Genomic DNA, 25,415 nt, shown 5'->3' with positions numbered 1-25,415 from the left:
GGTTGGAGCCATAACTCTGCTGCTCTTGCTCTTTTGCCTCCCTGGTGCTCCTTCTTGCAAATGCCACTTGTCCAGTCATCAGGGTTGCTAGACCCTCCCAGGACTGCTATTAGTCATGGATTTCCTGGCCACATCTCTCTTCAGATAAGATCAGGACAGGCACTTTTTTTTTTTTCCATTTCCTGCGCCGTGGTTTTGAGGGGAAGGGAGAGGGGCACATTGAAGTGAACACTTTGAACTGAACTGCTTTAGCAGGTTTACACAGTTAAAGAATGGTGGAATGGTTTGAGTTGGAAGGGACCTTTAAGATCATCTGGTTCCAACCCTGCTGCCATGGGCAGGGTCACCTTCCACTAGAGCAGGCTGCTGTTGGCCCCACCTTCCCCACAGTTCAGGTGCTGCCTCAGAAAACTGAGTGCAGGGCAAGGAGTTTCTTCTCAGCTTTGGTCGCTCACCGGCCTCCGCTGATGTGGGGGCTGGTTTTGGAGCTGTGGTCTCCATCAAGAGGTCTGGAGCTTCCTCTGCTCATATTTTTCTCAAGGTGTTTCTGGGGCCAACCAAGTGCCCAGCACATGGTTGGAGGTGCCTTCCAAGAGGGTTGGGAATGGAGGTTGGAAGCTGGGAAGAGTCGGTCTACTCACAAGTTACCTACAAGTCTTACCTCCATCCAGTGCTCATCACACCTATGGGTTAGGTCATGGTGCCAATGAGTTGGATCATCCCGTGCTTTTTAGAGAGGGCAGAGCAAGCCTCCAGTGCTTTGCTACTTGTCATGTCCCCCACTACCTCCTGACTGTAGGCCAAGGGCAGCTGATGTGAATTTAACTCTGCAGAAGGTGTCTGGAGCTGCCATGGGACACGTGCTTCCAAAGTAAACCAAAATAAAAGATGTTTTTATTCTTACAGAGTTGTTTTTCTTCTCACTACATACCTTGTAGAGGCTGGGTAGTGGTGTCAAGGTCAAGGTGAAAGGAAATTTTTAAAATTCCATCTCCGTTTGTAGGATGCCAGGAAAGGGACACATTTCAGTTTCCTTCTGAAACATCTTGTACACCTTTTCCGTGAATGCTCGCCGTTTTGAGCACCACTGCCAAAGGACAAATCCAAGCTTTAGGAAGCCACCAGCGGAGGTGGATGGGAGGCCAGCTGGGAGCAGAGCCTTGTGTAAGCACATGCCAGTGGTTGATTTACAGTCTCTGGCCTTGCAGGGCTGTGCTGAAAGCCAAACAACAGGCAGTGGAACAAACGCTTTTTATTTTCACCAGGATATTTTTAAACAGAAATGCTGGTTAGTTCATGGGTTTTATATTTTTTGCAGGCAAGGGTAGAGAAGTTACGGTTTTTCACTTTTTGTTTTGGCCAGAGTATGTTCTTATTTGGGCAACATGTGGAAGTGCATGTGCATGAAATCCAGCCACTAAATACTTAGTGTCCCTGAGTTATTGTTTCCTCCTTTGTCAGCAGAGTGACAGGATGCTGCAGACGTCACTGGGTGTCCTGGTTGGACCCCTCAGGGGAATGTAGTCCCTGCAGGGTACTATAAAAAACTGTACATTATAAATACCAGGCTCTTACAGGAATTCACCTACAGTTAGGGGCTCTCTGAAGCAGATTCTCCTTCCCTTTAAAGCCTGTATACAGAGCCAAAATAAGTTACAAGAGACTCCTAAAGTGGGTTTAATTCTGAAAAAAAATAATTTGGGGCCCATTTAATTCTGCAGCAAACAAAACTTAAGTGTTGTTAGGATCTCTTGGTTCATCAGCAAAGCTGTGCTTCTAGGTGACAGAATGTGTCTGAAGTCACTTGCATCTCTTCCCGTGCTCACTGATGACCTCTGGGATACAACTGGAGTAGCTTTAACCTTCTCTATCTTATGCTTGTAATTGGTAACTGATAATTCATCTCCAGTACTGCTGTTGTGTCAATTCTCCAGATCTACCCTTTCTCCCTGTGAGGGAATTCAGTGGCAAGAAAGAATCCTTAGCTCAACATCTGGTGTGTGCCAGCAGAGAGAAGCCATACTGGGAATCACCAGACTTGCCAAAGACTGATTGAAAAGAGCATTTTCTTGAATGTGGTCTGGTGTCACACCAAGGTTCAGCTTGACTCTTGAGACTTCAATTTTTCAGTACTTGATTTAAGGGGGCAAAAATATGTTATCACTATGGTCAATAGTTTAGGATTTAGAAGGATATTACAACTGAGATATTGGAGGTGTTGGTAAACGTACAGTCACAGTTTTCATTTTAAGCATCTTCTACTATCCATGGAAGCAGATACTAATTTTGTTTGCTTTAGGTAGTCTCTGTCAATGAAAAACCCTCAAACCACAAAAAAAGTGAACCTCTCACCGACTGATACACACCACTATAAGCCTGTAAGGGTGCACTTCCACTTTGGTGGATGAATCTCGCAGCTGATTAATTCCTGGAGGGGTTTAGGAAATGGGAAAGGGAGTATGTTCTTTCATGAATAGGAAGCCCATTATCTATCTCTTTTTTTTCCTTTTCCTTTGCATACTAAATATAAGTATTTGTGTCTATTTTAAGAATCATAATAGCAACACTTGAAATACACCTTCTTAAAGCTGATATGAACAGGAAGCCTCCAACCACTTTTAGGCCAGAAGTTATTCATGGTGTATAGTCCATGCTGACTTCAACCTTTCCAATACTGTGTAGACAAGCTTCCTTTTAGGATATTAATTTTGTGAATATGCTACAAACATGGAGGTTTTTTGCTACATTATCCCTTACACCAGCAGTTTTCCTTTTTGAATGTTATTGCTCTTGTGGAAAATCCAAGGAAACCTGAACTTTGTTTTTGTCTTGGTTTTGTTAAATGTCAGTGAGGGAATTAAACTTTGTCTTCAAGTGTTATGACTCCAATAGCAGAGTGTAGTTTATGGGAATAATCTTCAGAATCGATTGTTCTGTCTTAAATTGATGTATTTTTTTTCTGCTTTGGATATTTTTGTTTATTTTTTTTCCTGCAGAATGCACTTGAAAAGAATAAATGCATGCCTGGGCATTAGACAGACAGTTGGAGCATGTTTTATGTGACAAAAATGGCAGTTGGATAAAACCAAGTAACATAAATTTGATTTGAGATTATGTTACTAAAACCCTAATCTGAGTAGCATCCTTAAGCTGTGTTTGATTCTGAGCATTAGGGTAATCCCCCTTCTGCAGGGTGTCAGGGTGCATCCTTCAGCCTTTGCTGCATGGGCTAAATTGCATCCCATGCTTAAAGCTCAGCATATGCTTTAATGCACAGCTGAATGTGCCGCTGTGTGGAGATTAGGATAAAATGTTTAGGTAAGTTAAGTATTTGAGATTATACAGCTCATGAGTGAGTCCTGTCATTTGACATTAAAGCCAGACAGAATAGCTGAGGTCTACCTATCTTGTGGCCAGGTTTGTCTTCTCCCTTAGGCTGGTGTGGAAATTGGCAGAGAGAAAGCCAACCTCCGACACTGTAAGTCCAAATTTAAAGAGATTGTGTGAAGGAGAGTGGTAGCCGTGCAGCCTAAAAACATTCTTCAGGAATAGTTTATGACCAAAGAATGGTTTGGGTTGGAAGGGACCTTAAAGATCATCTCATTCCAGCCCCGCTGCCGTGGGCAGGGACACATTCCTGTAGACAACATTGCTCAGGGCCTTGAACACTTGCAAGGATCTGCAGATCAGTAGAAAAAGGGGTGTAGAAGTTGGCATGGAGGAGATTTGGAGAAACAGAGAATAATGGAGGAGGAGTAGGAGGAGTACTGAAACTGTGAGACCAAGGAAGAACATGTGGGAGTGTTGTAAGGGGACTGGTGAGAGGGATTGAGGAACACAGAGGAGTAAAGTCAGGAGCAAGGGAAAGAGAAGCTGAGGATAATAAAACAGAAAGCTAGACAGAGCAAAGTAGCAAAAAGGTAGTAGAAATAATAACATGGGGTGAAAAAACCCTGCCAACCTCTCCCTTGATTTTAGCCTTCAGTTTCCTCTTAAATTATTTTAAAACCCTGACTTTGTCTTAGTGCTGTTTCATTTGTGTTTCAAAACACTTTTGGCCAGTGGAGCCTGCAGAATTGTTGCTTGCATTGCTTTAAATTTAGCTGTATCTCTCAACCAGTCAAAAAGACTGTCACAGATGTGATACAGGGAAGCTTTGGTGGGATCACATTGGCCAGTTGATATGTCTTCCTCAATCCCTGTGCCTGTTGTTCTGCCTTGTCTGGGATCTGTGGGAACGTCGGAGTTAGTTCCATGTAGTCCCAAACACTCAGGCTGTGACACTGGAAGTGTTTAGTATCCAGACAGTCTGTCTTGAGGGTGAGTCCTCAGCACCTTCTGTGTGGCTTTTGCTGTTTTGGAGGGAAAGATGAAATGCACTCTTCTACTCCTTTGTCCTTTGAGGAGATGTCCTTAAATGTACTAAACTCCATGGTTTAGCATTCCTCTTGACATGTTCCCAGCGTGTTTTCAGTTGAGATTTGCAAAGTCTATACACTTTAGACCATTTCTGGTTCCCAGATTTTGAGTGAAAATGAGAAAAAATGGCCAGATGAATAAAACATTCCTTCTGCAAGTCAGTTTTAAGTTAGTACTGGTTTCCTAGTTATTTTTGTGATGGAGAGAAGAGGGTGCCTCAACAGTAAGAGCAACAAAACCTGGTTTTCCTTAGGGGCCTTTCCCTAAAAAGTTGAATTTCATGGCACTAGTGTTACCAGCTTTTAGAAGTTGCTGTGTTTCATTCCTGATGAAATCAACAGGAGGTGAACACATCCAAGAAGTCAACTGCTTAAGGGCTACAGCCTTGCACTGATAATTTCTCCCATTTGTGAGCCTGTTTGGTGCAGATAGCTTTAGGTTTAGTAACTTCACAGCAGCACACAGTAAATCCACAGATAAAAAACTCAGCCCTGGGATTTATTATACCGTGCTTGCTGTTATCTCTTCGGTTTGCTTGCATGAGTGATAGAGGGGAAAGCACCAGGTGGGTCTTTATATGATGCTGTTTTAAAATAAGTGGTGATGTTTGCTGTCTTAGGGAAAACTTTACATCCAGACAACAGGTGGAATGAATATGAAATCACTACTAATTGAGGTTGGTTAAACCTAACAGTTGGGTGAAACATTTCTTAGCACAGATTTAGGTTTAGGCAAACTTTTGATTGTCCATTTCCCATCCTGCACATAAATTCAGGAAATGAAAACCTGCAGTTTCAAGGATTTTAACCTCCTTCATGTTGCCGCTGAATGTCCACATGGATGCATAGTATCTATGTGTCATTTGCAGTTAATTGGAAATAACAAATAATGGCAAATTTCAGAAACTCTCAACTTGTCCCCTTCCCCTGATACCCCCTGCAGAAGAAACTTGTTTTATTGTGTCTGGAAGGTTGATGGAGGTGGCATTCCAAAGATTGGCAAATTGTAAAAGCAGCTTGCATAAAGAGGGTGCCCATAGCAGCTGGGCAGCCTTTAGGCTGCTGATAAAGGAGACCAACTCATACCTTAGATGGTCACCAGAGGCTGCTGATTTTGCAGTTTATTGTATCAGCTAAAAGGAACTGATAAGCAGAGTTTCTGGCAATAAATCCAGGTACGAAATCCTTAGTTCCTGTCCCACTCCAGGCTGATGGTGTCCAGCTGCCTTTGGCCAGTGGAGACCAGTGGAGGAGTTATTTGCTTCTGGTTGTTGGTAGGTGACATACCCAGTACCAGGGCTCTGCTAATTTGGAGCAAAGATCCTTGGCCATGAGGCTGGTTCCTGTTTGTTAGAGGAGATGTGCATTTTTTCAGCTGGCCCTGAAACTGCCTTCTTCCTCTCTCTTGCCTGTTGCTTTAAGGGAGAAGGGATTGGGCTTTCTTGTCTCCAGGACTGAAGTTTTCAACCAGTGTTTCAGTTGGAACTCATAATTTAAGTGGCTTTTTTCTTCCTCTCTGCAATGAAATGCAGTAACAAGTTGCAGCTGGGACAGTTACAAAGTGGGATGAGTAAGTCTGAACATTGAATTGAATAGCACTTATCGAGCTTGGTTGGACAAATCTGAAGGTAATTGAGCCCTTTTACAGTTTTTCCAGGCAATTGCTGGACAATTTTTATACTGGTGAAATAGCAAGCTGAACACAAGAGCCATTTTGTCAAATGCTGTGGTTGATGGGCATATTGTTGCTTGTGTAAGAGCCACTGCCTTCATTTAATAAAAGAAAATGACTTGATACTAGTTGGCAATCTGCAATGTGAAATTACAGTGTTTGGATTTGGATTATCAATTTCAGATAATGGTTGGAAGATTTTTGATATCTTCTATGTTGGGACAGGAATATAAATTATTTTGGTTTTGTATTTACTAGGTGACACTAACAAGCCTGTATTTCTAAATCATGACCCCTAATGATAGAATTTGACAATGAAAAGAGGTAGAGTGTTGGAGTATGAACAGCAACTTGTGTCAAACAGCAATTTGAGTCAAAGATTATCTCCTCATCATACCAGTATTTTGAAAGTTGCAGCTGTTACAATATATGTGGGGAAGGTTCACTTAGGAAAAGAATTTGGTTTGGAAAGAACTACACAGAATTTTTTATCCCATTTTTTGCTGGCAAATTGTACTTGAAAACAGCATTTGTCAGGATGCTGTTGCTTAATGTGTTTACTTAACTGTGAAAACATCAGGTTATTTATGCATGTTGTCTGAAAACTAAATTTGGTTTCTGTGATCACTGCATTGCACAATGGTGATGAAAGATGTTTAACCAAATTGTTATGCTGGTGTGTGTGCATATGGCCAATGGAGATAAAACCCCTGCAATCAATACTCATTATCACTGACAATGTGAGGTACAGTGACTTGTATGTTACTTCCCTTACCTAATTTTTCAACTTCAGGGACAATTATGAGGATTTCTAAGTAGATACTATTCACACATCTTTTTACTGTATCTTTAAATAGGAATTTCTCTGCAGGAGGAGTAGTACATCAAGTGGATTTTTGTGACTCCATGTGTGTTTTGAGATAGAGCAGGTAGGAAGGAATGGCAGCATGCAGATGCTAAAAAGTGTCCCAGATTTGTCTAGAAAATTAACTCTGACCATTGGAATTGCCAAAATCCAGGTATTACTATCAATAAAATTGCATAGGCATTGAAGCAGTACCTGCAGTTTAATTTATTTTAGCTTTATTTAGCTCCTCCCTGTTTGAGGTTTGACTTGCTGGAGTGATCTGGGAAGTTTGCTTTTAGTTCCTGTTTTGTTGGTGTTGGGAGTGTGACCCATGGTAAACCAGAACCCATTTCTCATCCTCACCTGAAAAATGAAATGGTGAACATTGGAGAGGTCATACTGAAGTGTCTGTGGTGGAGCTCAGATGGGAAATCAGCAAGCTGGCAGCGGGGAGATGTCATTAGGGTGAGCTAGGGTGGTAGGAGAGTGTCTCAAACATGGTTTGAGGTCCCTGAGGGCAGCTGTGGCTGCCCCATCCCTGCAACTGTGCAGGACCAGGCTGGATGGGGCTCTGAGCAGCTTGATCTAGTTGGTGTCCCTGTCCATGGCAAGGGGGATGGAAATAGATGATCTTTAAGGTCCCTTTTGTCCCAAACCATTCTGTAATTCTGTGATTCTGTAACACACTTTCTTACCACTTACGAGGCACCTCTCAGGGTGGGTTTAGTGGGTTTGTCTTCTGGTCCGTGCTATGCCATGGTCAGGAGGATCCTCTGATCCAGTGCTCAGTAAAAGGCAATTAGAGGTGTGATTCTTGTGTGGAAGATAGTGATTCCATGAAGTCCCACAACTATGGTCTCCTAAAAATTAACCCAAAAATTTCCTCTCTGCGGCATACAACATTGTTGATACTGTGCAGGTTTGGGTGGGGTTTTTATGGGTTTTGTGGGGTTTTTCCTTTCTTTGTTCATTAGTACAATAAACTTATTGTGGGATAGGGGCATTCCTTTGATGCTGCCTTTGCCACATTCACACTACCCATTGCCACACAGGGCTCCTCAAGATGGTCCCAGCAGTGGGAGATGCCTTTGATTCCAAGGGAAGGTGCTCAGGCACTCTTCTTTCAGTCTGCATCACCTTTCTAGTTCTTGCAAGTTCGTCCCGCTGTCCTCTTTCCCTCCCTCCCTCCCTCCCCAGGCTTTTGGCTCCCAGCTCACTCGAGCAGAGTCAGTGTCCCTTCCTCCTGCGCTCCAGTCTCAGCGTGGCCGAGCGGAGCCGGTTCCCTGCTCCCGCAGTCCCCGGAGTCACCAGGTGGTGCTATTGGCCAGGGAAATGCCCTCCGTGCACTGCCACAGCCCAGCAGCCCTTGCTGAGGGGCTCGATGGGCTTGGTTTTGTGATGGAGCTCGCTTTGGTGGGCAGCTGGGTCAGGTACTGCCAGGGGTTCTCTTTCTTGCCACGGGTTCAGTCTTGAGTCAGTTTTATTGATGCAAAGTTGTTTCCTGTGACTTAATCAGCCAGGGCCTTGTTTGACAGTGAGGTCCCCCAAAGGCTGCACTGCTTCTGGATAGTTTGTGCAGAACTCAAAAAGCTCAAAAAACTCAAAAACTCAAAAGCTGCTTCACTGTAGTGTGGAGCATAAGCAGGTCTCATTAAGGATATCCTCATGCTTTGTACTGTTGGGTCCCCGTGCAATCCAGTGGGAGGGATTTTTGCTCATTCATTGGCATGTGCTGCTTGTCCAAAGGAGATCTATGTGTGTGTGTGACCCTTCAAAGGTGCTCCTCTTCTTTCTCCTTTCATCTTCTCATCTTATTCGCTAGCCAGATTGATACCACCTTATTTGCAGCTGGTTTTTATAGAGATCATGCTCCTACTTGCAACTATAGAGGCAGTTCAAAACTTGGAGTTGAGCATCTTAAATGAATAGCCAGTGCCCCCAAAAGCCACAATTTGAGCTGAAGGAATGCAAATAAACACCAAGTTCCTTCTTCCTTTTCACCAGGCTAAGCAATTCTCTCTCCACAGCCGCCCATACCACATGCTGAGAAGGGCATAAGAAATTGATTGAGATTCTGCTCTTTGATTTCAAGTTAAAATCCCCCATTTCTCTTGGCAGTTCAGCTGCTGTTCTGATTTTGATAACTTGTGTGCAAAGGGGAAGGAAAGATGTAAGAAAAGACACAGAGAATTAGCTGGAAATTTGATGAGGGGAAGCAGTTTCTAAATAATGTTAGTAACAATCAAAGGCTGTTATCTTTGCTGTCCATGCTCATGGTGGCATAGCACTGTGGTTAGCTTGCTCTTTGTATAGTAACATGCAGTGATTAAGCATAAACAGTGGAATTGGATTATGGATTTGGGTTTTGGGTTGGTTTTTGTTTGTTTGTTTGGTTTTTTTTACCAGAGTAGGTGAGCTCTGAAGAATAGCTTTCCCTCCACAGCCCCCTTTCTCATAAATCAAGATCGCTTTATATTCCTGTGTCAGCTTCATAGACAAAAGAGTTGGCAGGTTGTGGAAGAGCAGCACGATTTGTAAGTGCTGGAAGAGAAAATGTGCAGCAGACACGTGGAATACTTTGTTGGGGCAATGAGTATCACTCCAGGCTGGGGCGTGAACAGATTGAGAGCAGCCCTGCTGAGAGGGACCTGAGGATTCTGCTGGATGAGAGGCTGGGCATGAGCTGTCAGTGTCAGCTTGCAGCCCAGAAAGTCAAGCACCTCCTGGGCTGCATCAAAAACAGCGTGGCCAGCAGGGCAAGGGAAGGGATTCTGCCCCTCTGCTCTTGTGAGACTCCACCTGCAGGGCTGCATCCAGCCCTGGGGTCCTCAGCACAGGAAGGACATGGATGTGTTGGAGAGAGTCCAGAGGAGGCCACCAAGAAGATGAGAGGGAGGGAGCATCTCTGGTACAAGAAAGGGCTGAGAGAACTGGAATTGTTCAGAGAGGAGAGAGGAGAGGAGAGGAGAGGAGAGGAGAGGAGAGGAGAGGAGAGGAGAGGAGAGGAGAGGAGAGGAGAGGAGAGGAGAGGAGAGGAGAGGAGAGGAGAGGAGAGGAGAGAAGAGAAGAGAAGAGAAGAGAAGAGGAAGAGGAAGAGGAAGAGGAAGAGGAAGAGAAGGAGGAGAAGGCTTCAGGATGACCTAATTGTGGCCTTCCAGTACCTGAATGGAGCCTACAAGAAAGATGGAGAGGGACATTTTATCATGTGTAAGTGGCAGGACAAGGATGAATGGAATCAAACAAAAAGATAGTAGGTTTGGATTAGATATCAGGAGGAAGTTTTCTGCTGTGCAGGTGGTGAGGCACTGGAAGAGGTTGCCCAGAGCTGTGGATACCCCATCCCTGAAAGTGTTCAAGGCCAGGCTGGATGGAGCACTGGATGGAGCACTGAGCAACCTGGTGTATTGAAAGATATCCCTGCAGGGTAGGTGGGTTGGAGGTAGATGATCTTTAGGCCCCTTTCAATGATTCTGTTATTCTTAAGGCTGCAGCTATGATTCTCCATGCCACCAACCCAGAGTGAAGAGCTTGGGATTGGAGCCCTAGTGATGATAGCAGAATAATGCCAATTGTCTTGGAAACACTCTAGGAAAGACTTTGGTTTTATGTAAAATTACATGCATGGGTATATCAATGTCTCTGGCAAAGTGAATCTTTGCTAGCATTAGCTACAATATAGAATTAGCTGCTCTTCAGTCTCTCTTATCTCTGGCCAGGCACATCACTTTGGTAGGATCACAAAGTGGTTTTGGCCATCAATGCTTGCTTGATTTTGTACTTTTGTGAAAGACATACCCAAAGATCACAAGCAACTTCACTGTTGCTTGTGATCTTTGGGTATGTCTTTGACAAAAGTAGATAGTTGGAAGAGATTGTAATTAGTATTGCAGTCTGTGAGTGAGCGAGGGATGGAAATACTCTTTTTTATCTATAAGAGAGAAAAGGATGTAGCAAAATATTAAAGAAAGTGTAGTTGAAACTTGGGCATTAGAGGTTTTTGTTGTCTCTGGAAGATGACTGGGCTGGGATCTGATGGAGAGCAAGGGGCCTGTGACTACAAAGAGACTTGCTAACTCCAAAGAAGTCTACAGATAGCAGGACCAGTAGGACTGCATTCTCTGGCTCCAGGTATTGCAGATACTGGAGCAGCTATGCAGGCCTGAGTTTAATTCCACAGGAAGATGTGTGCAGGATGTGTGTGGAAGGAAACCACATGCTGAATAATCACACTGGTAAGGGTGCCAAAACTGGTAATGCAGCAGGAATTTGGCTTTGGGGACTGGTTGGGAATGGAGGTGGACAGGGCTGTAGCCTCCCTTCAGCTCTGAGGTGAAGCAGATAGTCAATCACTGTACATGTTTTGCAAATGGATGTGGACTGAAGGAAAACAAACCTAGAAAAGGGACCAGATGATGTTTTCCATTCAGAGATGCATTGGGTTTCCGTGGCAAGGCTTTGGTAGTGGCAGGGGAGGTGGGGTTCCAGCGGTGGCTTCTGTGAGAAGCTGCCAGAAGCTTCCCTGGTGTCCTACAGAGCCAATGCCAGCTGGCTCCAGGGTGGACCCACCACTGGCCAAGGCTGAGCCCATCAGTGATGGTGGTACCGACTCTGGGGTAACATGGCTAAGAAATGGAAAAAACTACTGCACAAGAGCAGATTGCAGAGGGATATGTGACAGCAACAACCCTGCAGACACCAGGGTCAGTGGAGAAGGAGAAGGACAAGGTACTCCAGGCTCTGGAGCAGAGATTCCCCTGGAGCCTGCATGGAGACCATGGTGAGGCAGCTGGGCCCCTTCAACCCATGGAGGTCCATGGTGGAGCAGAGATCCTCCTGCAGCCCATGGAGGGGACCATTTTGGAAAAGATGGATGCCTCAGGGAAACTGTGACCACATGGAAAATTCATGCAGGAGGAGGCTCCTGCCAGGACCTGTGGACCCATGCGAAGAGGAGCCCACACTGGAATAACTTTGCTGGCCTAACATGTCACTCCATGGAGGACCCACACTGGAGCTGTCTGTGCCTGAAGGATTGCACCCCATGGAAGAGACTGTGCTGGAGCAGTTTGGGAAGAACTGCACCCCATGGGAAGGACTCACATGTGAGCAGAAGAAGAATGTGGGGAGTCTTCCCCCTCAGGAGGAGTGAGAGGCAGAGACAATGCTCTGGTGAGGAGCAGGTAGAGAAACTGGAGTAAAGTTAAACTCAGGAAAAAGGGAAGGATGTGGGGGAGGTGTTTTAAGATTTAATTTTTATTTTTCATCATCCTCCTTTGATTTGATTGGCAATAAATTAAATTAATTTCCCCATTTCAAGTCTATTTGGCTCATGGCAGTAGTTGGTGAGTGATCTCTCCCTGTCCTTATTTCAACCCAAAGGTTTTTTGTTAGATTTTGTCTCCCTTGCCGAGCTGAGGGAGTGATAGGATGACTTTGGTGGGCACCTGGTTTGCAGGGAGCATCAACCCACCACAGGAGGCCAGATACATTAAGCCCTGGCTGGAAAATGTTTTTCTGTTTTAAAACAGCCAGTAGAAATGTACAGGTGGTATTGAAGATGCATATAAATACCAAACAAATAAACTCAGTGCTTGACTATCTCTTAAAGAACTTAAATAGCTCTTTGTTACTGTACTGTCTGAATGCTTTAGAACTATCACTGTTTTACATCCCCATAATGCTGTTGCAAGGTAAAATCAAATAAGTATTTTCACATAGCAGCTAGTGAGCTGAGAACAGTAGAGCCAAGAATTACTGTGCCAAATGCAGTCCTTGCAGCACTAGGAGGAGGGATTGCATTCTGATATAACAGGACTGACCTGATTGTGGGTAGAACAAGTGCTGCACTTTTGTGTGTTGAGGGAATTGATATAATTCTAATGTGCTCCAGAGGAAAAAGTCTGATTCTGTAGCTAATTTTTGCTCTGCAACAGCAATGTTGGCCTGAAAGCAATTAGAAATTATGTGTAGGGTTTTTTACTGTGTGGAAGTTGGCATAGGTCATCCTAACTTAGTGGGAGTAATGTACCAACTGACTTAAAAGACACCTTTACTACTGTATATTATGAGTTTAAAGAAGGGAATGCAACAAAGGGAAATGCAAATAGGGATTTTCATGTAAAGTTCACACAGGGACAGGTGACCAGAAGAACTGTGGTGGTTCCTACCGAAGTGAGACACTGCCGAATCCAGCCAGAGTAAACCCACCAGAGAAGGCCAGTGGTGGCCATCCTCCTCTCAAAACAGAGTTGCAGTGAGATCCATGTGTTTGTGCTGGGATTGTGGGCAACTGGGTTCCAGCATTCAGTGTGAGTGGTGTTCATTTGGCAAGTACCCTTCACTCAGGAAAGAGCATGTCAGCAAAATTACACTTCTGGGAGCCAACTCTGGTCTAGGTCTTCCCTTTGAAAAATTTGCTTTGCAGATGAGTATCTCCCAGATCTTTGCAGAAATTCCTTGAAGATCACTTATGGTATATGGCCACAAAATTTTAATTTGGAATTTACAGAAATCATTAGTGTCCTGGATGAGATGCCTGTATTTTGACTGTGGAAGTGAGGCTTCAGAGCACCTGTACCTGCATCCCTTTGGTTCAGGCTGAAGCCTCAGGCAGTTTTGTCTTGGTGAAGCAGCTGAGAGCCAGTGTGTGAGTCTAAGAGCTGCTCTTGTATTTTCATCTGTGCAGCTGTGCAGTGATAGCTTTGCCCACTTGATACATCTTGCAGATGGAAAAACTGAATAAAGGCGGGAAGCTTTTTTTTTTTTCTTCCTAGACACCACTCCAGAGTGCATGGCTTCATTTTCCCTGGGACAAGCCTGACACTTGGCAGATTCAATTCAGTCCCAGGGGTGACTGAACCTCGGTCTCCTGCAAGGTATTTCTCCTTACAGCAGTGTTTTCAGACAACTGAAAGTGATACCCGAACACAGGGAAGGGCGAAGGACGTTTTTAAGGACAGCAAAAAGTTTATTGGGCAGAGTAATTCTTGGATTAAAATACTGCCCTTGGAAACTGCCATCAGGAATCTGTTGTGCATAACTCTTCCTTGTATGTTCATACAGTTGATAAAAATCCAAAGGCAGTTTCAGATGCTCTTCAAGCTGTCTGTCACAGCCCTCCAGAGCAGCTGTAAGTGGATTAGTAAGACATGGAAAGTATTGCAATGCTACCTGCATTTGATCAGTAGAGTAATGATTAAAATGTTGAAGGCAAGCACAGAGGACTAAAGCAGGCTGCAAATTGCAAAGCTTTAATTTATTTTTCAGCTTGTTGCTTTTTTGCCTCCACTGGAATTTAAAAGAGAGCCATAATCCTGTGCTCAGCCTTAGCATGTCACATGCCTTTGGGTTAAGATCTGGCAACCCTGAAAGCATTCAAAATGCAGGTTGGGTGTCTCAGTGCTGCACGCCAGACCGTGCCCGAGGAGTGGCATTCCTCCTGGACACCAGGCTCGACCAGAGCTGAGCTTACATTTCTGCTAAAGCCCAGTGATACTTTACAGCCCAGGCCCTGCAATTTGTTTGATGATAGCTAATGAAATGCAAACCATTTAGCAGCTCTGAGATGCGATTACACTGCTGTGAATTTTCAGATTCCATCAAAGTCCTGCTGAGGGTAATGGGAATGGGCCAGGGTGATTCAACTGTAAATCAAAAATGAAAGCGTGGCGAATTCTGGCAGTGGAAAGAAGAGCTGTTCAAATGTGCAGAAGCTGATTTGCCAAGTCAAAACCAGCTGTCCTTTACAGAGCTACTGGAATGAATGGTCTCTCTGCATTTGTATTTTTTTTTGTGACTCATTGATTATTTTTCTTCCCCTAAAGTTTAAATTCTGTCTTTCTACCTCAGGTTTGCCTGGACAGTTGCAAAGCTTTTCAGTGCCTGGTTCTGGTATATAAAATACCAAATGCATTGATAATAAAGGACAGTTTTCTCCTTTTTGGTAGCTTCATACCAATTCAAGTGTTTTCATCTGTACATCTTTAATGCTTCAACAATGAAAGCTGTGCTTGGAACAAGACAAGGACCTCTCCTTCCTCTCTGCACTAGCACTGGCAGGAATCAAATCAGTGTTACAAAAAGTGGAATTCAAATTGGGAAATCTTGAGCATAAACTGGCTCCTCTGTTATTTTTCAGTTAGGGATGAATCAGCCAAGAGTGTCCAGCGGTGTGAATATGTAACAGGGAGCCAGGAATTGTTGCTTCTCTTAACAATGAGGAGCAGCCAGCTTCCTCTCGGAGCAGATCCTCTCCTTCCCACCCAGGAGAGTGGGACAGCTTTTTGACTACACCCCAGTTCTGTGTGTTTCATCAAGCCTGGGTTTTTTTGTTGTTTTGATGTTGTTTTGTTTTGATTTTGTTTTGTTTTTTGTCTGAAGGACGACAGAAGGTGCTGTTATCTCACTGGACAGTACACTGAGCGAATTGTTAAAGACAAATATGACCACAGATGTTTCTGGTGCATGCACTTAATTGCTCTTCTTGATGCTGACCAGTCTGGAGAAAGCTTCAGAGCAGTTTGCTGGTACTGCTCTCTGGCTGAAACCCTGAGTTCCATCAGTGTGAGCAGCTTTGTAATTCCAGCCCTATACCTGATGAAAAAGCTCTGCCATGAGAGGCTTCCTGGGGGTTACACTAAACTAACCCTGACTGCATTGGTCGCGCTCTTTTTCTCTTGATCAGGGATCCTCAGAGGAAGGGTTCAGCCACCAAGGGGTTCAGCCACAGTTCTTGCGGTGCCTTTGCTCAAGTTAGGGTGGTTGGCTGCTCAGCTTTTGGGGAGCCTGGCACAAATGGGCTCTGAGGAGCAGATGTATTCCTGCTGTGAGGTGCAGGGAAGTCCTGCTGAATTTGATGGAAGCCACATGAGCTGTGGGATCAGTTTCTGGCATGTGGGAAAGGATAAAGACTTGTCAGGTCCAAATGTTTCTCATATTATTACTGAAATAACATCTTCTTTGCCTGGGGATTTTTGAGCACTTAGTATTTATACCCTCCAGGTTGCTAGGGCTCATTCTTCTTTTGATCTGTAAGACTAACTCATGTTAAACCCTGTCAGATTTAATGAGACCTGTCTGTAGCTGATGTTTCAGTGACTCTTAGTTATTGTGAGGAATGTTTTGAAGGGACAGGCACTTTTAAGTTTTAAACATTTTTTAAAATTCACATTGTAAATTTGATTGAATCCTGGCTTTGTCCAAGTTGATGAGAAAACTTCCTTTTGGAGGAGCTGTGTGTGGGATCCCTGTTAATATAGAGGTCAGTTCTCCTGCATTGCTTCTTAATGCAGATTTTTGTGGTGCCTGTCTCCAGGGTGTCTCAACCTTCCTTTAAAGCTGAAATGGGAAGTTAGTCATGAGATCTGTGGTGGTTACAAGCCAGATGTTATTTTTTTCTTTTTTTTGTCCTTACTTTGCAAGTAGAAGGACAGAAGGCAGTTTCTTCAGTGTGTTCATTCTTAGGGTGCCATTTCCTCGTGTGAAGTGCTGTCTAGTGTTCTTGGTTTTGTATTTTAAAAATCCTAGAGTCATAAAGGATTTTTGTATGGTTTATCTAATTTAACACATACTTAGGAAGCCCTGTGTGTTAACATAGCAGAGAAAGACTCTGCATAGTCGAGACTAAAAAAGCTCTTGCAGCAGTGTGCATGATTATAGGGCTGCTGTTTAGTCATCAGTCATGATATGTGTGGATTCTTTTTTTGTGAATCCAACATTTATTCAGTTTCAGATGTAGAAAAAAAATTACATGAAGAGATTAGTTTAGTCAGCACAGTAGGGCTTGACCCTCACTCAGTTAAAAGCTATTATAATATCAAGGGTGCAGACTAACAGCCTAATCAGGGATGTGTTTACAGGGTGCTATAGCTTCCTCCAGTTTGGAAAAATGCTTGGAGGACCAGGCCCTATCTGCAAAGATATAAATGAGACATCCAGATTTAAATTAAAGTACTCAATTTTTCTGCATTAGCTTTTTCTGCTGGGATAAATGTGTTTGGAACAATAGACAGAGGAATATACCAAATGCCTATTTGTAATGGGAAAATGGTTTTCCTTTTTAATATATTGCTCATATTTTTTCTGCTTTCTTTTTTTTTTTTATCTCCCTGTAAGCTGCTGCAAATCAGCCAGAAGCAGTTCAGTTGTTGCTTGCCTGCAAATGAGTTGCCAGCATCCTATAATGCTGCTGGCTTGAAATATAGTCTCATCTCCTTTAAAGCAATGAGAGCCAAGGAGAGCCAAGTGGGGTGGCTCCCCAGGAGCAGGAGTGTGGGTGGAGGCACTGTTTTCTGTGGCATTCTGCTCTCCATTCTGGTGCTCTTAAAATCCTCACACCTAAATCCGCTGCTAAGGGATTTTGGAAGGACAGAGAATGCGTTTTCCAGGGTTAAACATTAAAAGTCTGGAATTAGTCATGCTTACATTGGTCCCTTGTATTTATCAGAAACATCTGATACAGTTTCAGATTTTGAATCCATTTTGCTGACCAGGGGACATTCTGAAGCTGCTTATTCTGGTAAACGAATAGTGGCTCACTTACTGTGAATTACATTCCTACTTCTTTCCTTCCTCCCTGCCCCACCCACTCTGCTTATCTTGCTACAGGGTGGTTTATAACTGATATTTTTTAAGTGTGCTAGGAGGTTTATGAAGAAGAAAAAGAAAAAAGAATAAAACCCTGTAGTTGGTTCCTTGAGTGATTTGTGAACACCTTGATTCGCAATAATTGTTTTATATTTATTCATTTCTTGCCACTTCTTTCCTGGATTGGTATGCTCTTGAGTGTGATGAGTCAATGACTGTAGTGCTGAAGCCCTTGGGTTTCCTGTGAATGAGGATTTTCCCAAAGAATTGCAGGATCTGTAACTTGAAGTGGAGCATAACTCCTGAGGGCATCTTCTCAGTTTCTGAAACTTATCCAATCCACTCTGCTCAGTGCCACCGTGACCTTTTTCATAAACCGAGATGTTGTACCTTCATGTATGTTTGATATTATATGTACACCAACATCAGGTAAAACAAAACAGAAAAACAGATTAGAGGGTGTAATAGCAGAACTCTGAGAACTGGAAAAATAAATCTTCTGTATGCCTGAGTGTTATCCAGGCATGTGGCTTGATAAATCTACTATAATCCTTTGAAGAAAAAAAGAACAAAACAAGGGAGATCATCCCCATCAGATGTTAGAAAAATAGGTTTGTGTAGAGAAAGACCATATAGTAAAGTACAAAGCAGGAAAGGTTTATACAGCCTTAGCAAGGAGGTTCAATATCAGTGCACTGCTGAGGAAAAACGTTTTTTCTACTTCTTTGAAGCAACAGATCTGCTTTCCTTGTCTTCTGTGAGAGACTTCAAAGATAGTTCCCTGTTGTTGGTAAAAGTTAAGGTCTCTTTAGCTGTTTTCAAGTTGTTGTATAATGTTCATATGCCATGATTTGCTTTGCTTTCAGGCAGGTGAATGTCTTGATTGATGGGTGTCAGTACAGTTTTCATAACATGGACTGAACACTGTTGAAGTTGTTTTAAATCCCATGATGAATTATCACTGCCTTAAGTAGGAAGCTTTTTCTATTTTACTTCCTTCCTCTCTGTGCTCTAATTATACTCTGGTAGGTGGTGGTTTGCATCCTCCAGGCAACAAAAGGGAAGCTGGGAGTGCTTGTTTCAACTGAATCCCCCCTGGTGCAATGAAGTGCCTGGCTCCTGGAAAGCACCAGCCACTGGCTGCAGCAGTGCTCGTCCTGGAAACAGGTTCACTCATGGCCCAAGTCCATTGGTTTCACTCCAGTTACTCCAGGGGGATCTTTAGCCCTCTTGGTAGTGCAAGCAATCCCAGGAGCAAAGTGTAAGAAAGCCTTTAAGCTTCTGGAGGGCTGTTGGTGTGCCTGGCGTGTGCTTAAGTTTGACTGTGCTCGTTGTGAGATGTGAAACTTTGAAAGGTCCTTTTAGTGTTATCATGAAACATTAGTAAGAGCCACGAACTGAAAGATGAAGAGGTTCCAGGAAAATGAGCTAAGCTTTAATCCATGCTTGTCCCTGCCAGAGACCCTGGCTCCTCTTGTGATTGCATTGCCGTTCTGAGTGACTTTGTCAGGGGAGCTGGAGGAAGCAGATGAATCTGAAGCATCGTCGGGTCACCAGAGTCAATGTCTAGTTTCGAACACTGTGGCAGAAACGCTGTCCCCACAAGAGAGAAATGTAATTCCTTGCCACCAGTGGGTGGTAATTCTAGTTTCTCTACACCATTTGAAACCATGAAAAATAATTAGATCCTCAATTTCAGGGCAGAGGGATTTTTTAATTTTATTTTTTTAGCGTGTTCTGCCATCCTGGTGTAGTAATTATACAGTGATGTCAGCTGGAATTGATAATGAAGGCAAAATTTGGGAATAGTAACAGGATGTGTTTCTACTATTGATCAAAGGCTACAGGGCTGTTTTTAAACACTGCTCCTCTCTTTGATCTTTTTTTCCTATTGATTGAACAGAGTAGATAAACAACTGTCTGTGTAACATGAGCATTTATTATGGCTTTTAAGCTGACTAAGGACAGCTTTGAATTAAATATGAGAGTTTAAATGATGGTTTTCTAATAAGTGCTGTCCATAAAGACTGGTGTGACAATACAGTTTCATGTAAGCATGGTGGAAGGAAATGTAAATAGAGGCATTCTTTTTCTTTCTTACTCAAAAAGAAGGTAACATATTGCAAAACTGATTATAGGAGGCAGAAGTGCTATTTTTAATATGTAGCTACGTGTGGGCAAAAGCTGCTTTTCTATTTTTTTAATAGAAAAGTTATGTGCGTTTTGCTGTTAACAAACTCTATTGTCTTATCTCAGCATTTTTCAAGAGTGTTTTGTAAATTAGTCATCTTAAAATGTGGATACAAATGGAGCTACCAGGTACAATCTGGTAGTTCTGCAATCACTTCAATGAAATTAATAGAAAACTTTCCATTGACTGTTTAATGAGTTAGATTGGACCCTGGGCTGTCATTGTTAATGTCTTGGAAAGGTCAGTATCGATTTCCTGGCATCCTTTTTGTCTCTAAGGAGGCTCTTTGCAATTCTGTGGAAGACACAATGATAATGTTACTCCTCTTCCTTGATAATTCCCTGTATAATTTAAGTTCTACCTACCATCCAAGCTTTGGGCAAAAACAGACAGACTGAAAAATTTTGCATTTTACGGAAGTTGTTTATATCTTAGGTGCCCAAATAATATTTCTGCATAATTTCAAATTTTCTCCTGCCGCTTCAGGTTATTCTGAATTTTATTTCAGTAATGTACTGCTGTTATTTTTCTCTACTGATTTGGTATGTTGAAAGAAAATAAAAAGATTCTTCCTGCAAATGGAATCAGCCTGCCATGTTGCAGTGTAGAAAGTAAGCTGTGTTGCCTTTAAAGCAATGCACTGCAGACCTCTAGCATGGCATGCACAGGGAGAGCTGCACATCCCTGGGGATCCAGATCTTTGCATTCCTACCTTTTCAAAACCACCCAAAGCCTCTGCAAAGTTTCCACTGAGTGGGCTAGTTTGTCTTGCCATGAAAAGGTTATTTTCACTAACTCAGTGCTGTCAGTGTGCTGAAATGTTGGTGTTATTAGTCTGTTTTGGAAGCTTGCTTGGGCTGGCTGTGCAACAGGCCTGAATGAAATTGTTTCTCTGGCTGTGCCGTGTAATGTGCCGCGTGTTGGAAATCACAGGGTTTGCTTGTACAAGTAAATGGCTCTGCTGGCTGGACAGCAGTACTTGCAACAGGAATATAAAATCCACCTAATAAAATAGAGGGCTTGGAGAGAAGGGAGTCCTGGGAAGAGGGCCAGGGAGATTCACTCACAATGCTGATGTTTGAAAAGGATGAGCCATGTCCTTACTTTTCTTCTGAAATGTGTGAAATGTGTGTAATGTGCCCTGCTTGCCACAGGACAAGAACAAAGAGTCAAATATTAATTCTTGAAAATGAATCAAGTGAAGTATTGACATCTGGGGTCTCGTGGATGTGACTTCATTGACTCACTGTCATGCTTTCTTTGATTTTCAGGATACTGGGGTTGGGAAATCGAGCATCGTTTGTCGGTTTGTCCAGGACCACTTTGATCATAATATTAGTCCTACTATTGGGTAAGTACCAGACAAAATACCACTTTGGTTTTCACTGGTCAGTGAGGTTTCAAATCTGACCCTTGAGTGATTTTAGTCTTAGGTCCCACAGCCAAAACAGTCTAAAGTGGGAAGCTCTTGACAAGACAAAAACCAAAATCCTACAACCCAAGAGGCTGTTCCCTGCACAATGATCAGGTCATCCCATAGCTGAGTAATGGCAGGAAGACCATGGGAAGCCCTTAAAGTACCTTTGTTGAGTGTCCTGGTAGGCTGGGCTGGAACATGGACAGTGTCTGTTTCCCCATATGGATGTGCTTTTGTTGAAGTTTAGGATGTGTCACATTTTCCTTTCTTAAAATAGGAACAATGCAATTCAAACTAAGTATAATTAATTTATATAACTTTAAAAACTACTAAGCTTTCATGTATCAGACCATCAGAATCCTAATAGTCCTGTAGTAGATTTTAATTCTGATTTTTTTTTTTTCTTTTAATACCTTAGGGACAGATTTTCCAAGTCCAATGCGACCTGGAAAATTTTTGAAGTTAGGAATCTCTTATGGGAAAGGAAGCTATTATGGAATTTACAGAAAGGAGTAATCTGGGGGGAAAGGGCTGATCTGACATGTGTGTCAGAGGTGTTTTAAGTTGTCTGTGAAGGACTGGTATTGATTGCTGGGTGTTGTTCAGAGGGTTGGACAGTACCTTCTGAAGCTCTGCCTTTCCGTGCATGGAGGAGTCTCAGCTGGAAGCTGCACGTAGAAGTTCCAGGACAATTTTGGATTCCTGAATGAGATGAATAGAGAAAAATGGACAGAGAGAAAGAAAGCACGTCATGAATAAAATTACTGGCTGAAGGATACTTGTTTGTAGTGAAAGAATTGATGGCAACTTGAGTGGGTTTTTTTTTACTTCTGAACTCTTAGCAGCCTTTTTCCCCAAGTAGTTGTTGTTGCTAAGTAAATGCCTTCTGCTCAATTTGGAAAACAATTTTTCTCTGTTACCATAATTATGAAAACTAAAGGGATTTTTTTTTCCCATTGGGAGATTAAAATGTGAGCGCTAGCTTCACACAGGTGATATTATTTGTCTGCACAGATAAGGGTATTTCTCTTCCAAATTATTCAACTGTTTTAAATATATAATCCTTGCAATCAACAGTAGCCACTGTGGATCTATAAGTTCCCATTTTTGAAGCTGTGAAGTGTTGCTTATTGGTTTGAGAGGGAGAGTGACAACTGAGTGAATACACCCTGAAAACAACCAAGAAATGTGCCCATTTTTTTCCATAGTTAGTATTTTCATAAACAATGCAGCATTGTTAAATTCAAACAATTTGCAGATGGCTTTAGAGGAGAACTCTGGTATATCATTCTCAGAAAATGACATTTGATGTCATTTGGTGCTTTTGTAACAGCCATGCATTCTATCAAATGCATCTTTATGAGCCAGGAAAAATGTTACCACAACAAAAATGGTTCAGCAGTACCCAGATAGGATGGGGAAAATAGAAATCTGCCAGAGTTTGGCAGTCTTTCCTACCAGCTTTCAAATGAACTGCTGTAACACAAAAAAGCCTATAAATTTGTAACCTTCTTTCCTAAAAGAAAAAACTTTGAAAATATAGACCTATATAATTTCCTATGGAAAATAAAAACACTATGAAGACTTCTTCATCCCAGTTGAAAGGGAGAACAACTTTCTTGCATTTGTTTAGCGTGTGCACTCCAGCAGGTGACTTTTCTGTTCCCTGGTGATCCAGTCTCTTATCTTAAAGTGAAAAGTGGTACATGATGTTGTCTGTAGCCTTTCTCTCAGGTCTGTACCACCAAGAAGATGGAGTTAACAAGCAGCAGAAGCATTTGTGCTCCTGGACCCATGAACAAATGCCCTCTGAACTTCAGAGGCTTTTCCCTTCTTTTTAAAAAATACATCTATAAGTAGCATATGTCCTATCTGAGAAAAGGGAGACTTCTGCAGGTATTTTATCAAGGTTTTGGAGTTTTCCCCAAATGCAGTCTAATCCAGAAGAACTCCCTAAGGTCTACTGGTTACATATTCAGAGTGTCAATTATATTGCAAATTTCTGTTTTCCTTATTTCCAGAGCATCCTTCATGACTAAAACTGTGCCATGTGGGAATGAGCTTCATAAATTTCTCATCTGGGACACAGCTGGTCAGGAACGGGTGAGTATTAGTTTGCAGAATGCTTTCCTGCTCTCTCTTAATGTGTTGATGTACTTTTTCTAAACCTTTCATTTTCAGAAGATTTTGTAAGTATCAACCTCCTGCATCTTTGCAAGGCTCTGCAATGCAGGTGGTCAGCAGGCACCGAGGACGTAGGTTCCCTTTCCTTGGATGATGAAATTGCAGACAGACTGACCATACCACTTACCTAAAAAAACCCCAAACCATGGTATGAATTGTCAGCCACCTTCCCCAAGACAGCTTGAGCAGTGCCCCAGCAACATCCAGTTCCCCTCTGGTTTCATCAGGTTCCTGTGTGGCAGCTCTCATTGGCATTGGGAAGGCTTTGACTTGCAGCCCATGGGCTGGGGTGGTCTGAACTTAGGTGGTGACTCTGATCTTGTCTTGGATTGGGACAGTGAATATGGGCATGGCTTGTGTCTGCTGTTATTATTTATATTATAAGAAATTGCCACCAGCAACCTGAACCACTTTGGGGTTTTGTTGCCACCAGCAACCTGAACCACTTTGGGGTTTTTTCTTGATTTTTTTTAAGTATATGAAGAGAATTGCTCAGATCAAGCAGCTTTTCCTTTGACTTAAAAAAAAAAAAAAACAACCAACCAAACAAAAACAAGCCATAATGGATTAATGGATTTTTAGGCATTAGTTCACCTGGACTGTAATTCTGGTTGATAATTTTTTTCCTTTTAATAACCTCAGTGACAGTAGTATGCAGTACTAGACTCTAGACTGTAGAGCTGTAGGTTTCTCTTAATATATGTCCACGTTTCTCTTGAGAAATGGAAAAACCTATGCACACTTATAGAACATCAGACTTGTGAAATGTCACAGTGTCTCTTCATAGGAAATTGCAGCTATGCTCACATTAGGTTGGGATAAAGTGAGATGTTTATACAGCCTGGATGTCAGTCCTGATACATCCTACTGTATTCTCCATACCTTGTATGTGAATTGTGGGCAAAGAAGATTTTTTTACTCTTAATTGCAGGAAATGCTTGTGCTTTTATTTGTAATGCACAGTGTGAGATAAAGTGACTGATGAAATCTGTTGGCTCATAACAATTCAGTAAGTTATTTGTCATGGGAAAATAGACATTGAAAAACATATTTGAAGCCTAATTCCTTCCCTTGAATCTTGTTTGTTCCATTTCTGCATGGTCTGGAGCTGATAACTGACTAATTATTGCAAGAGCTAGCAAAAGTTCAGTTTTCTTTCCCATGGTTTCAGTTTCCTTGCTTATTCTCTCTTCCCTCCACTGCTCTGCTCTCCTTGTCTTTTTGGTTTTGGTTGGTTTTTTTTAGCACTTTACACACAAAACTCAGTTGGATTAATAATTATATGTATTTTCCTACATAATATTTTCCTATGTATTTTCCTACATAGTCTAAGGACTCTCAAAGCCCTCTAAAATTTGGTGAATGGTAATATTCATATTTACATATTTACTGAAAAAAATGATGCCTCATTTGAGGCAGGAAATCTGTGACTGAGCTCTAACTCTTGGACACACAATTCATCCTTCCCAACTAGTCCCTTATGTTTCCTCTCAATTTTTTTTTAGCTCATCGTTTTTCAAACATCTGCTTTCCTTTTTTTTTTTTTGTTGTGTGTGTGTCTGTGTGTGAGAAACTGTGGTGAGCAGTGAGCACCACAACCTTTGTTAGATTGCTTAGAATTTATTACAGATATGGCATGTTAAAGGTTTTCATTAATTAGTAATCACGAATTAGTCCAGGGACCATCTATTTGTTGTGTGTTGCACAGTGTATTCCCAGTCCTTCACTAGGACTAGGAAGGTGTCGAGTGGTGTAGTAAACAAAGTTCACTGGCCTTGAGTGCAAGCTATGGAGGCAGACAAGTTTCCCAAGGCAAGGTCCATACTGGTCCAGGTCATTCCCTGTCCTAGAATATTCCTGTTTTACATTGCAGCTAAAGACATGATGCTTCTCAATATCTGTCTTACTATAATCAGAAAATTTTGGTTGCTTTGTTTTGTGTTGCTTCTTCTGATTCAAGAACAAATGTCTCCCCCCTGTTAATTTTTTTCTGATTATCCTCTGACCAGCAATGATGACCCAACATTTCCAGCCTATCCCTATTGCTGTTTTCACCATGTACTGTACTAATAAATGTCTTCTGAATGTTGTTTCTGCTTTGA

General features: G+C 42.4%; 1 protein-coding gene across 2 annotated transcripts in view; it reads left to right on the top strand.

Annotated features, from left to right (window-relative positions):
- The window catches only part of RAB31 (RAB31, member RAS oncogene family), a 62,123-nt gene that overhangs the window by 6,250 nt on the left and 30,458 nt on the right, over nt 1-25,415 (top strand). For both annotated transcript variants that reach the window (XM_066561584.1, XM_066561591.1), the window contains exons 2-3: nt 20,984-21,063; nt 23,151-23,232. In XM_066561584.1, the coding sequence (XP_066417681.1) occupies nt 20,984-21,063; nt 23,151-23,232 (162 nt within the window). The remainder of the gene's footprint in view (nt 1-20,983; nt 21,064-23,150; nt 23,233-25,415) is intronic.

This window comes from Molothrus aeneus, chromosome 1 (assembly GCF_037042795.1).
Source record: "Molothrus aeneus isolate 106 chromosome 1, BPBGC_Maene_1.0, whole genome shotgun sequence".
Classification (NCBI taxonomy): Eukaryota; Metazoa; Chordata; class Aves; order Passeriformes; family Icteridae; genus Molothrus; species Molothrus aeneus.
This window is presented reverse-complemented; position numbering and strand designations above follow the sequence as displayed.